Source organism: Oryzias latipes, chromosome 17, assembly GCF_002234675.1.
Source record: "Oryzias latipes chromosome 17, ASM223467v1".
NCBI lineage: Eukaryota > Metazoa > Chordata > Actinopteri > Beloniformes > Adrianichthyidae > Oryzias > Oryzias latipes.
Window position 1 is genome coordinate 4,598,311 of NC_019875.2, and position 13,386 is coordinate 4,611,696.

The 13,386-nt window shown below is 40.9% G+C and overlaps 1 protein-coding gene across 4 annotated transcripts in view; it reads left to right on the forward strand.

Moving 5' to 3' along the window:
- The window catches only part of piezo2 (piezo type mechanosensitive ion channel component 2), a 105,671-nt gene extending 92,504 nt beyond the window's left edge, over nt 1-13,167 (forward strand). For all 4 annotated transcript variants that reach the window (XM_023964911.1, XM_023964912.1, XM_023964913.1 and 1 more), the window contains 13 exons: nt 325-631; nt 4,212-4,344; nt 4,874-5,021; nt 5,122-5,333; nt 6,857-7,015; nt 7,730-7,877; nt 8,028-8,216; nt 8,426-8,539; nt 8,777-8,946; nt 9,859-9,984; nt 10,104-10,177; nt 10,320-10,518; nt 11,631-13,167. In XM_023964911.1, coding sequence (XP_023820679.1) covers nt 325-631; nt 4,212-4,344; nt 4,874-5,021; nt 5,122-5,333; nt 6,857-7,015; nt 7,730-7,877; nt 8,028-8,216; nt 8,426-8,539; nt 8,777-8,946; nt 9,859-9,984; nt 10,104-10,177; nt 10,320-10,518; nt 11,631-11,883 — 2,232 coding nt within the window. In that variant the 3' untranslated portion in view covers nt 11,884-13,167. The remainder of the gene's footprint in view (nt 1-324; nt 632-4,211; nt 4,345-4,873; nt 5,022-5,121; nt 5,334-6,856; nt 7,016-7,729; nt 7,878-8,027; nt 8,217-8,425; nt 8,540-8,776; nt 8,947-9,858; nt 9,985-10,103; nt 10,178-10,319; nt 10,519-11,630) is intronic.
- The last annotated feature ends 219 nt before the right edge of the window (nt 13,168-13,386 follow it).

Here is a 13,386-nt window from a genome sequence, read left to right on the forward strand (position 1 = left end):
TGCCTCTTTATGTTGCCGTCTTTATAATGTGGTTCTTTTGCTTATACCAACCAAAGTCAGGTAGCTGGGATGAGAATGAGTGCCTTCAAGTCTGCTAACCCCGCAAAAAGGTAGAGGGTTTTTTCAGGGTTGGAAGTTCATGGATAGTGGTCCACGCTTGTGCGGCTTATCTGTCATTTGATACTACTCGTTCATCCAAACGCAAGCACTTTGGGGAAGTGAACTGGTTGTGGTGTATGCATCCAGTTCATTTTGAATAGGTTATAATCCAAAATCTTCCAAACATCAGTCTCTGTAGCTGCCACCTGTCGTTTGTATTCCCAGTGCCACGGTCTATGGGATGAAGATGACCCCAAAGAGAGGAAGGAAGCCGCTCGACAAAGTGAATCTGAGTATGAGGAGAAAGAGAAGTCTGTGAGGGAGAAAGAGTCTGAACCTTCTTCACCCCTATCGCATAAGAGGAGAAGCTCCACTAACACCATGAAGTCCTTCAACTCTGGGACCTCCATGGAGTCGGAAACCTTTCAGGTGCACTGTCAGCAGCAACATACCTACCAGAGGCGCAAGAGCTCCAGTGGAGGTTCCCATGTTTCCTACCGATCTCACCCGTCCTCTGCAAGGTCCAAGAGAGGTGAAAGGTCGTTTTCTTCTAGTGTTTTCAGGCTCTGCAGGCTGTTGGATGTAGATGAAGGGTGTATTCAGACTGGAAACATTCGGCTCGCTTAAAGTGAACCAAAGTTCGTTCCCAATCAGGCTGAGCTTCGGTTCGCTTTTAGTTTTTCTTATTCTGAATAGGCTGCGTGCTCAGAACAACTGCACCAAAATGGGCATGGGATCCGGTCTGTACGTGATGTAAACTGAGAGCTGCAGGTAGACGTGGAGCAGTGATGCAACGACTTATTGAAATGTGGCCGGATGAATTCAGGCTCATTAAAACAACTTTTAACGTTATACAAATAGGCCCTCACTGTTTCAAAATCAATTCAATTTAATTTTATTTATATAGCCCAAGAGGATTCAAACAAAGGCATGGAGAACTAAATGATGAATAAGTATGAAGAATAGAGAAGAGAAGGAGAGTAGAAGTAGACGAAAAAAGAGGACAGAATCCCAGTGCACCATAGTTTCCCCAGCTTCAAACTTCTAGCAGCCTAGTGACAACTTTATTGTTATTGTTAAGTTTAATTTAAAGAAATAAACAGCAAGGTAAATATTCTCTGAACACTAACCAGTCTGATAATAAGCCTGTCCAAAGAGGAATGTTTTAAGTCTAACTTTGAATGTAGAAACTGAGTCGGCCTCTCTTCCATGAGCTGGGAGTTTATTCCATAAAACAGGGGCTTGGTGGCTAAACGCTCTACCTGAACCGTACTTTTACTAATTCTAGGAACCACAAGCAGTCCTGCATTTTGGGAGCGAAGTGTTCTGTTTGGGTGGTAAGGCACTATGAGGTCCTTAGTATAGGACAGGGCCATACCATGTAAGGCCTTATAGGTTAACAGGAGGATCTTGAACTTGATTCTGGAATCAACTGGGAGCCAGTAAAGTGAAACTAACACAGGAGTGATGTGATCTCTTCTGCTAGTTCCTGCTAACAATCTAGCTGCTGCATTCTGAACAAGCTGGAGACTTCTTCAGGAACTCTTAGGACACACTGCTAACAAAGAGTTACAGTAATGCAGCCTAGAGGTAACAAATGCAGGGATGAGTTTTTCAGCATCACTTTTAGAGAGCATATCTCTAATCTTAGCTTTATTCCGTAGGTGAAAAAATGCAGTTTTCCACGCCTCAGATATGTGAGCCTTAAATGACAAATCCTGGTCAAATAAAACCCCAAGGTTTCTGACTGTGGAATTGGAGGCTATACTTACACCATCCAGGCAGACTATCTGAGCAGACAGAGCATCTCTGAGGTTTTTATGACCTAGTATAATGACCTCAGTTTTTTCTGGGTTCAAGAGGAGGTAATTAATTGTCATCCAGGTCTTGATGTCTCTGATGCAGTCGTTCAGTTTCTCTATATCCTCATTCTGGTCAGATTTCATGGATAAATACAACTGCCTATCATCGGCATTACAATGAAAATTAATGCCGTGTTTCTAAATTATGTTTCCTAGGGGTAGCATATAAATCATAAACAGGATGGGTCCTAAAACTGAGCCCTGTGGGACTCCGTAGCTAACTCAAGTGCAATGAGAGGACTGTCCATTTACATTAACAAACTGGTACCTATCGAATAAACAGGATTTAAACCACTGGAGAGCAGATCCTCTGATCCCTATGTCCTGCTCTAATCTATGGAGTAAAATACCGTGGTCGATAGTGTCAAAGGCAGCACTAAGGTCTAACAGGACCAGAATAGAAAGTAGTCCCTTTTCTGAGGCCAATAACAAGTCATTAGAGACTCTAACTAGTGCAGTTTCCGTACTGTGGTGGGCTCTAAACCCCGACTGAAAGTCTTCAAATTGGCTGTTGTCCTGTAGGTGGCAGTAAAGCTGCTTAACTACAACTCTTTCTAGGATTTTTGAAATAAAGGGCAGGTTTGATATCGGTCTATAGTTGGCCAAGATGCTAGGATCCAAACTGGGCTTTTTCAGAAGAGGTTTAACAACTGCATATTTAAAAGACTGTGGCACGTAACCCGTTTCCAGAGAGGCATTTATCATTGTTAATATGGGATCATTAATTAGGGGAAAAGTTTCTTTAAAAAGTCTTGTGGGAATTGGGTCTAACAGACACGTTGAGGATTTGGAGGACGTAATAATTGATGTTATTTCCACTTGATCCACAATAGTGAAGCAGTCTAATGTTACAGAGGTTTCTATGGAGGCCTCCACTTCTACCACTTCAGTCTGCTCTGGGCTGATAGTAGGAAGAACTTGATTTAACTTATGTCTAATATTTGAGATTTTACTATTGAAAAATGTAAGAAAATCATCAGAGCTGAGAGAAGCAGGAATATGTGGTTCTACTGAGCTCTGACTGCAAGTTAATCTAGCAATTGTACTAAAAAGAAATCTTGGATTCTTTCCATTCTCTGATATTAAGGTTGAATAGTACTGGCTTCTAGCTCTACGCAGAGCTTTTTTATAATTTAATAGGCTATGTTTCCAAGTATTCAGAGACTGCTCTGAACCGGAGCGGCGCCATTCGCTTTCCAACTTACAGGTTACTTGTTTAAGAGAGCATGTTTCAGCGTTAAACCACGGTGCTACTCGGTTTTGTCTAACAAGCTTATGTTTCAGGGGGGCAACAATATAGAGTGTACTCCTGAGGGCTTGTAAGGCATCATTGACAAACTGGTCATTTATACTAGGACTGATGCTATGGGAACTGGTCTCAGAATATTTTCTCTGAATGTTACTAAGTACTGGTTGAACTGTGAGTTTAAACTCAGACACAGAACCCCGGATAACACCTGACTGTAGCCGCTGGGAGCTTCACGTGTCTAACTACAGAAGAGCCGGTAACCAGAGTTGAGGGTTCAGCGGTTGTGTAACTGAGGGGGAGAACCTATTACTAACGTGGAGTCTCGGGTGCTCTAAGTTTTAGCATTTAGCACTATGCTTCCTCCCAACCGGTACAAACCCTCCCTGTGTGCTTCCTGGCTGCTGGGAAGGCGCTGAAGTGCTAACTAGGTTATCCCTGGCAGCGCGGCCCGCGCTACGAGTAACAATTTCCCTGACAATCTGTATGTCATAAACACTTATCAGCATACCTTCTTAGCCGTCTTCTTACTAATAACTGCCTTGCAGCATGCCTCCGCTGTACCAAAGTAAAACGTGTTGAACCTGATGATCAACACGACGTTCAAAATTGTTTAGCGAAATATAAAGTTTGAATCAGTGAACTATCTCGATAAGGACAAAGGGGAGGGCTTCCATTACTTATTCTCTCGTTGCTTTGCCCCGTTCTCGTAATTCCTGGCCAATGAGTGAAAAAATCTTTAGTCGTGGTTTTGTTTAAAATGTTTCGGTTGACATCAGTCTGGATGCAGACATAATGCAAGGTTCAGGACTTCATTAAGTGGACTCGGTCCGCACGGACCAACAGATTTTTCCAGTCTGAACACACCCTAAAACTCACAGATAAGCATAATAATTACTAAAGTCCATCCAAAAGCTGGATTTAGACAAAAAAATGTTATTGTTAATAACTCAGTGCCTTTTTCACGGACCATTAACCTCCTAAAATATCAACTGTTTCCACAGGAAGTACCACTTCCCACAATAGCAGCCACAAGGAGGGCAGCCAGGCCAGTGTCCATCAGAAGACCCGTAAACAGATGATCTTAGAGAAGCTGAGGGAGCAGCTCTTCAAGGCCAAAGCTTTTACTATAAAGCGGTACGATGAGGCATCATCGCATCATAAAAGCTGAAATTCTATTTTTGTGTCAGTTTGACTCCTCCCACGACGGCTCATAGGCCAACTCTGCTGCGCACAAAGGAGCGTGGCGCCATTGATGAGAAAAGTGACGAGATCTTTAGTATGACTTTCACGTCATACTAAATATATACTGGAAAAAAAGCTTTTTTGCAGTATATATTTACAGAGCACTTATTTACAAACTTGAAGCTTTTTTGTAAGTGCTTGTTATTGCTCATAATGCAATCGCAGAGCGGTTTCTGAATAGTAAGTGAAGCTCGAATCTTTTCTCTTGTGGTTTTCTGACTAACAGCATCATGTTTGGTCTGCACTTCTGTATATTAACCCCATGTCCCCTATGGCACTCAACATCAGAGCAGAAAAACTGGAGTAAAAGGGAAAGCTTGACAAGAAATAAAAATAACCAATCAAATGGCAGCTAAATGTACTTCCATAACAGAATAGAAAAAACCACGTTGTAGTGACTAAGATCAGATTCTCTCTGCAGGTTTCTGGAGATTTACCTTCCCATGAAGCAGTTCTTCTATAACCTGATCCATCCAGAGTACAGTGCTGTCACAGACGTCTACGTGCTGATGTTCCTCGCTGACACGGTTGACTTTATCATCATTGTCTTCGGGTTCTGGGCATTTGGTGTAAGTTTTTTAAGTTAAATATGAAGAAAAATCTTAATTATCAGCTCAGACATTTGTCCAAATGTCAAATTTAACTTTGATGTTTTTGTAACTTTTGTAGAAACACTCAACAGCAGACATTACCTCATCTCTATCAGAAGATCAGGTTCCTGGACCCTTCCTGGTCATGGTTCTGATCCAGTTTGGCACCATGGTGGTGGACCGGGCCCTGTATCTCAGAAAGACCGTACTGGGCAAGGTCATCTTCCAGGTCCTCCTGGTCTTTGGGATCCACTTTTGGATGTTCTTCATCCTTCCAATCATCACAGAAAAGTGAGGAGTTTTCCATACCTCATATTTTCTTTATGGATTATGGCGCATTTTGAGTCAGGAACAGATGACGTATTACTCACTTTTGTTGTCCACTCTGTTCCAAAATTGTTGTTAATATTTCAAAAATATGTTTAAAGATCTGTTTCATACATATATATTCAATAACTACTCAGTTAAATGAACAATACTAGAACTTTTTTATCTCAATTTTACCTCAAATATAGTTTAGCCCAGGCATGTCCAAAGTCCGGCCCAAGGGCCAAATGTGGTCTGCGTTCAAAATTCTACTGGCCTTAAGGCTCCTGTGTTAAAATCAATATTATTTGGCGTCCAGGACTCTTTCTAGGAGCTGTCATTTCTTGATTGCGATTGGCTAAATTACATTAAAAGCCTACAACCTGTGGCTACATGATCTTCAGAGCCAAACAGGAGGGAAAAATTTATGTTTCTGTGATCAAAACCACAGTGGTTTGTATTTCAGAGTAAAATAACTATTTTTGCCATTTTCCTGTTCACATGATTTCAATTTAGAAGTCAACTGTAAATCTTCCTATGAACCCAGATTTAATGTTGCCAACCTTTTTTTTTCAGACAGACATTGTCTTTGTTCTATTTCTGGTCTTCAAATAGGAAATTCTCAGTAATTTTGGTAAAAGAAATGTGTTTTTTATAAGAAATGAAAATTATCCTATTTCAAAATAAAAAGAAAAAAAATCATTAAATACTTTATTTGCATTTGGTGTTAAATGCTCGGCCGTCACAATCTTTCACCTTAGCAAATCTGGCCTCCTTGCAAAAAGTTCAGACGTTCCTGGATTAGCTTGTTTAAGGTTGTGTGTTTGGAAATAAGAATTTTAATGTTGTTTCTGCAAAGACAGAAGCATAGAAGTGCAGCATTACTGCTGTAAATGTAAGTCTAAGTTTAATTTGAGTTTATTAATTTATATAGAACCTTAAAATGACATCAGTCATGACTCCCAAACATGTATAGATGGATTTCTTCTATTTTTGTGTCATCTGCAGCCCGCTGCGCTTTAAAAACAGGTGTAGCATCTGTTGAGCTGCAGTGCTGCTACTGAACCACAGCAATTTACATAAAATGTCTCAAAGAAGTGACTAAACTAAACTAAACTAACTGAACTAAAAGTTAAACTTATGAGTTATTGGCTTGAGCTTTAGACCCAAGTTTTCTTCTGAAACGTGGCCGTGGCCCTCCAGACGGAGTAAAATCCCCCTGATGTGCTTTACTTTGAGACCAAGCTGTGGTGGTTTTGCCTCAAGACGATTCTAGATAGTGAAAGTTGAGCTTCAAGAGTAATGGGAACATTGACCAGAGTTTGCGCCGCTCACCTCAATAGCATTCCAAAAGTGGGCGGGACAAAGTAAAGGGAGATTTTTTTAAATTCCTTCATGGGTCCATCCTTCCTTCAATCAATAAACATGCTCATAATCAAATCGAAATAGCCGATTAAAAAATTCCACCCACTCCCATCACGACTGTTCCTCTGTTCCTCTGTTCACAGGCGTTTCAACGAAAACACTGTGGCTCAGATGTGGTATTTTGTCAAGTGCATCTACTTTGGGCTGTCAGCCTATCAGATCCGCTGCGGTTATCCCACCCGTGTTCTGGGGAACTTCCTTACCAAGAGCTACAATTATGTCAACCTGTTTCTGTTTCAAGGGTAAGTTACCCTGAAAAGGTTAAATTTGTTCCAGCTGGACAAACAGGCCCAACGCCCAGGCTCTAACGGGACGCCCGCAGGCCCCGGCTGCTCACTTCAAATACCTCTGGATAACAGCAAGAAATCTGGCTGTTAAGCTTTGAAACACGACAAATATTTTCTGCCAAAATAAACATTTCTTCTATTTGTCTTTTCTGCTTCTATTTAGTTTTGCTTATTTAGACTTGGATATTTTGTATTTTGAATTCTCAACCTAAAATGTTTTGAGTTTTCATGAGGCTCAACAGCAAAGCTGGAATTTGAGAATAGAGCTAGTGAAAACATTAAAAAACACTATTTTTGTATTCTTGCACTCTTCCATAATAATCATTTTTGAATTGGTGTCTTTATTTGGAAAGTACATTTGTTTTTGTGTGTTGTCTCTGATTTTTTTTTTAGATACCATTTTAAGTATAACAGTATTGCAAAATGAAAAAGCTTGTTTAATTATCTTTTCCCATAAAACAAAGACATGCTTAAAAGAGGATAAATGAATAAAAAGAGAAAATGTGATTCTCACATATATTTAAAGAATCACTGTCAACTGCTGCTGAATGGAACTCAAAACGTTTTTTTTACTTTTTCAGCTGCTTTTATATCTCAATGTGACTTTCTGATCAAAGGTTTCAGCCTCAAATGTTCCCACGTGACTGAAAATGCGTTTGCTGGTTTCAGTTTTCGCCTGGTTCCTTTCCTGACGGAGCTGCGTGCGGTGATGGACTGGGTTTGGACCGACACATCGCTGTCTCTGTCCAGCTGGATCTGTGTGGAGGACATCTACGCTCACATCTTCATCCTCAAATGCTGGAGGGAGTCTGAGAAGGTCCTGTCGTACGATGTGGCTCTTTGACCCCAAAGAGTTCATTTATCTCAAAAGTCGTAGAGTCAAGTTCTTCTAACCGCCCCAGACATTCTGTACATGTCCAGTCAAGACGGGTATCTACAACCTGGTGTCCATATTTACTCTCTTCAGAGATATCCTCAGCCACGAGGACAGAAGAAGAAGAAAGTGGTGAAGTATGGCATGGGAGGAATGATTGTGGTCCTGCTGATCTGCATCGTCTGGTTTCCACTCCTCTTCATGTCGCTTGTAAAATCTGTAGCCGGGGTTGTTAACGCTCCGTTGGATGTGTCTGTCACAATCACGCTAGCCGGCTTTCAGGTAACGGCATTCCCCATTTCACCAAGTCATCTTAGTGTTATTGCAGAGTTTGAGAGGTCTGACTAACATTTCCAAATGACTGATTGGAGGAGAGAGCCAGATTTCCTTGGAAATTCTTAACCAAACTGTTCAAAACAGCCTTTGAATTTTCTCTGATTACCACGACTTGATGATAAAGACAGAAACTGAGGAGCCGTCTGTCTTCACAGCCCATCTTCACCATGAGCGCGCAGCAGAAACAGCTGTGGAATGTGACCAAGGCAGAGTTTGAAAAATTCAAAACCGACCTCTCCCACAAACTGGAAGATGAATCGGAAAAAACGGTAAGAACTCTGTCCTCCGTGAGTTTTTGTCATGTCTTTAGAACACAATGGAACCGACAGTGTGTGTTTGGGGGGGGTTTCCTGGACCAGTTATCAAAAGATAAGTCATTGCTGGTTCAAAGCTAGGTTCATCCAAAAATGTGGGATGCAGGATGTTGTTTTGGGACAGACATTAGCCATCTAAGTGTATTCTTGATCTGATTTTGAGTTGTTCTGGGTCTGTTATGCTGTGGACAGACAGCCATTCAGTGGCTGGAGAACTACACTCCAGAGGATCTGATCATCGCTGAGCTGAAAGGCAGCTCCAACTCACTGTGGACCATCAGCCCCCCCAGCAGAGACAACCTGATAGACATGCTGAGATCCCAAGAAGAATTCTCCATCACTGTGTCCTGGTCTATTCAAAGGTACCCAAACATCGACTCCCCCCTCATGATGTTTGACCATATAATCCCACATACCCTACAGCTTTGTTTGAAAAAAAAAAAGTTATTTTACGTAATTTTACTAAACATTTTTCAGTTTTTATTTGTAATATTTTATTTTATTTTTTTTAAACAGAATTTATTTCGCAAGAAGTTTCAAACATTAAGCAATAAAACAAATGTTTCCCAAACGCTGTTCAGTGGCTGTCCTAATTCTTCTTAAAAAGTGTCTTTGTAAAAAATCCAGCTTCATACTAAGTATATTTTATATAGTTTTCCTCAATGATGTAGCAAAACCTTCAACTATTTTATTTCCCGACGGAAAAAGTAAACTGCATCCACTGCTGCCGGTTAGAAACTGAATTATTGACCGTGAGAAAACTCTCATCCTTTTTTGACAAAAACTGCCCACCCCAAGCATATGTTGTTGTTGTTTTTTTACACTTTTGTAAGTTGTTTTGGTGAATGCTGTTGCAGGCAACTCTTCTGAGTTCTGTTGCCTCCACCAAACAAACATTCACTCATGTGATCTGCTTGACCTTTGACGGTAAAGACTGTCCTCCTGGAACAGTTGAAGACAGTGTTTTTTTATTGGTACAGGGCTGATGTTTCTTTATGCACATGTGACCATCAGAGCATGTTTAGTATTTATATTCAACATGCATTGGAAGATATTTTCAAACTCAACTTAATATCAAAAAAATCGTCAGAAGCCTTGTTTTAACTCTGGACCCAATTGTCTGCTTTATCTCTGGTGGAAGAAAAAACTGTCATTTGCAGTTTTGAAATGGTCCAATTTGAAACAAAGTATTCACACAATGCACATTTACTTAGCTGCAGGATTGTGACATGGGAATTTCGAAACCTTTGACTTGAATACCTTTTTGTTTGCAGAAATCTCAGTCTTGGTGCGGAAGCTGAGAGTGCGTATGGAAAAAACGTGATGGTCTTAAACCAAGAAACAAAGCAGAATCTCATACTGCTTCTAAATGGAGCAGCAGATGCTGCCAACACTCAAGTGTGAGCATGGCTTTCTTTACTACGCAGCTATTTCTAGGCTAGTGGGCGGCTGATGAGAAAGGTTTTACTTTGTCCGATTTTTGAATAATTGGTGCATTGACCACTTTTCTTCCTTGTAGGACCTTAACAAAACTCATTCCTCGCTACATTCGTGCCCCCAGCAAGTCAGACGCCACATCTGTGGAACAACTGGGTGAGCAGCATTTAAAACCCTAAACTTATTTATTTAATATCACTGTTTTGAGTTATAGCTTTTTTTTTCTTTTTATCCCGGTAGACAGGTTTGAAAATTTTACTGAAACAAGCTTAAATTACAAATAGGATCTTTCTTACAGGTAACAAAATGATTGACATCCACCTGACCATGCAGCGAGCTCAGAATGACTCGGGTCAGGCGCAGGAGTGGTGGATCGTAAACCAGACAGAGCAGAGCATCATTCCCAAGATTGGCCGGAAACACGAGGCAGGCCTGGAGATCTACGTGTTCAGCGACCAAGTCAGCCCGCCCAGTTTGGGCTTTCTGGCTGGATACGGGTGCGTTATATTTTCAAAATGACATTAAAAAGGAAATAGTAAAAACTGATTCTAAAAGCTGGGTTGACAAAAAAAAAGATAAACAAGTACAGCTCTTAAGGCCGTGACACACAGCCACTCAGTACATTTTGCGCATTTTCCACGTATTGCATTTTTGTCTTTTGTGATCCATGCATGATCTACGTCATTCATAAGTGTTTTTTGTGTGCGTTTTTTGTCGATGTGGGCAAATACCCGTCGAGGGTTTCGGCCGACTGACCTTTATGTGAATTCGTTTTTGAGATTCTCGGTTGAGAATTTCACAGTGTACGCTTATTTTACATAGTTTGTACGCATTTATTACGTAAACGCAGTTGTGCGTGGTTTTTTTGTGATGCATACACAAATGTGTGGCTTTCCACGACTGTTCCGCGTATGTCTAACAGACTTTGAACCAACGATGTATAGCTTTTACATCAGGTATCACGTTCAAATGACGTAATTGACGTACATATCACTAATGAATTGCATATCAATAATCACGCATGGTTCATGTTCTACATTGGTTTACGTGTTCTTTGCGTATTTTATTCGTACTTCTGTTTTTTTAACATGGTTTATTCATGATGCATCTGTGAAAATTTCATGGAAAGTCCACAGTTTTCCTCACTTTTTCCACGTCTATTCACATACAGTACAGACCAAACGTTTGGACACACTTTCTCATTCAAAGAGTTTCTTTATTTTCACGACTAGGAAAATTGTAGATTCACACGGAAGGCATCAAAACTGTGAATTAACACATGTGGAATTATATTCAAGTGTGTCCTGAAGTTCCGATGCGGTTACGAAGGCAAAGAGGGGAAACACCAGAAGCTGATTTTATTTAGATTTTTCTTTTGCTTTTTCACTGCAGTTTGTTAAATGATGAAAAGAAATGATTACTACCTCCTTTTTCTTAAAGCATTCTTTTCTTGGAGTGATTCTTCAGGTTAGATCAGGTCTGCTCCATGCACTCACATTGTCTCCGTCTATCCAGGTCATGGCTGCCGTCTTCTCCTTCCTCTTGGCTGTTACCTCAGAGCATCTCTTTAGCTTTTGACTTTGATTTCCTCTCTCTTTCTCCCCTGCAGCATCATGGGTCTGTATGCCTCTGTTGTCCTGGTCATCGGAAAGTTTGTGCGCGAGTTCTTCAGCGGCATCTCCCACAAAATCATGTTTGAGGAGCTGCCCAACGTGGACCGCATACTGAAGCTCTGCACGGACATTTTCCTGGTCCGAGAGACGGGGGAGCTGGACCTGGAGGAGGACATGTACTCCAAACTCATCTTCCTCTATCGCTCACCAGAGACTATGATCAAGTGGACGCGGGAAAAAACTCAGTGAAGGCAGGACATTCATGAATAGCTTGATATATGCGGTCGTTTTGATGGTCTGAGCCTTTCTGTAGAGGAAGAGGACAGAGGACTAAGGTTGTCCTCGGCAGAGCTCAGAGTCAGTGTTACAGTGTTAACTCCTCAAGAAGGAACAATCCTTTGAGTTTAAACCTGTTTTTTGTTTTTTACCAGTAAAAGACCGTCTGGTTTTGAAACTTTTGCACAACTGTGCAGTTGCTTTATTTATCTGGCAAGAGTTTGGTCTCAGGAGGTTAGAAAAAAAGCAGATTTTGTGCAGTTGGAGATCTGATTTTACAAAGAAGTCCTTTCCCTGTCAGAGGGCAGATGTCTGCTCCTCCTTAGTGCTCATCACGCCTGCCTCTTACATGTTTACAGTGGTGTGGTAGGTGGTGAGGTAAAGAGCGGCCGCAGTTTCACCCCCCAAGGGCTTTGCCGTGACAAACGCAAGAACACGAGCACAATCTAAGAGTTTCTCAAACTGGAACGCTCGGGACGGTGCAATACTCCGAGGTTTTGACGGATGGGAGCAGAGCAAAGGACTTTTGTGACCAAGAAACAATAACGCAAAAACAACTTTTTTTTTTTTTCTAAATGTCAGACGCATCGGAAGATTGAAAACAATCGTCAATAAACTTTGCCTTACTTTGTTAATATGAGAACTAAAAGTCAAGGATTACACAACTTTCTCAGGAAGAGCTGTTTTGACAAATACTCCAAGTATGTGCTGTATGTTACCTGTGTAGACTTCAAAAGACTTTAAAGAATATGAGATGGAAGAAAAAAACGAGAACTACTACAATGGCATGATTTTTATTGTTCAGGTGGACAGGTAGATTTGCTGCACAGAGACAGAAATAAGGTTTTCCCTGCAGAGAAAAACATCATCCAACATCTCAGTCAACCTACAGGCTGGATAGAGGTGCGACCAGCAATGTGCATGGAGTGGTAGCCTCATCCACTTCACCTGACCTCGCTGTTTTTACCATCTTCACACACACACACCCCTGAAACTGTGCATTCAGTCATGAAGGAAGAACACAGACCCAGGAAGGGCGGGAACATGGAGCCCTTTGGTCCAAACTATGCATCAGAAGACATTGAAGCATGAGTGATAAACCACATTATTGCCATGATTTACTTTCACCTCATGTATATAGGGGGTTACACTGAGGGTATCTTTGGTAGAAGTTTGAAATGTGAATTGTTTCTGTCTGTTATGGCAAACTGGTATAACGGAGTTGCAGGGAAGTGCAAATAAAGAGTCTGAAAAAGGTTTGGAGATGTTGTGTTAAACTGCTGTTGACACTTTTTTTTTTTGTTTTGTGCACATCTGTCCAAAATCTGGATTTTTAACCTTAATATTAAAACCACAGCCACACACAAAAAACCTGTGTGATTTCACAAATGCTTCTTCAAGTTCACGCAGACAATTTAAAGGAAAATTGCAAACAACAAAACTTGAATTATTTGAAACTTTGAATCTAACTTAAAC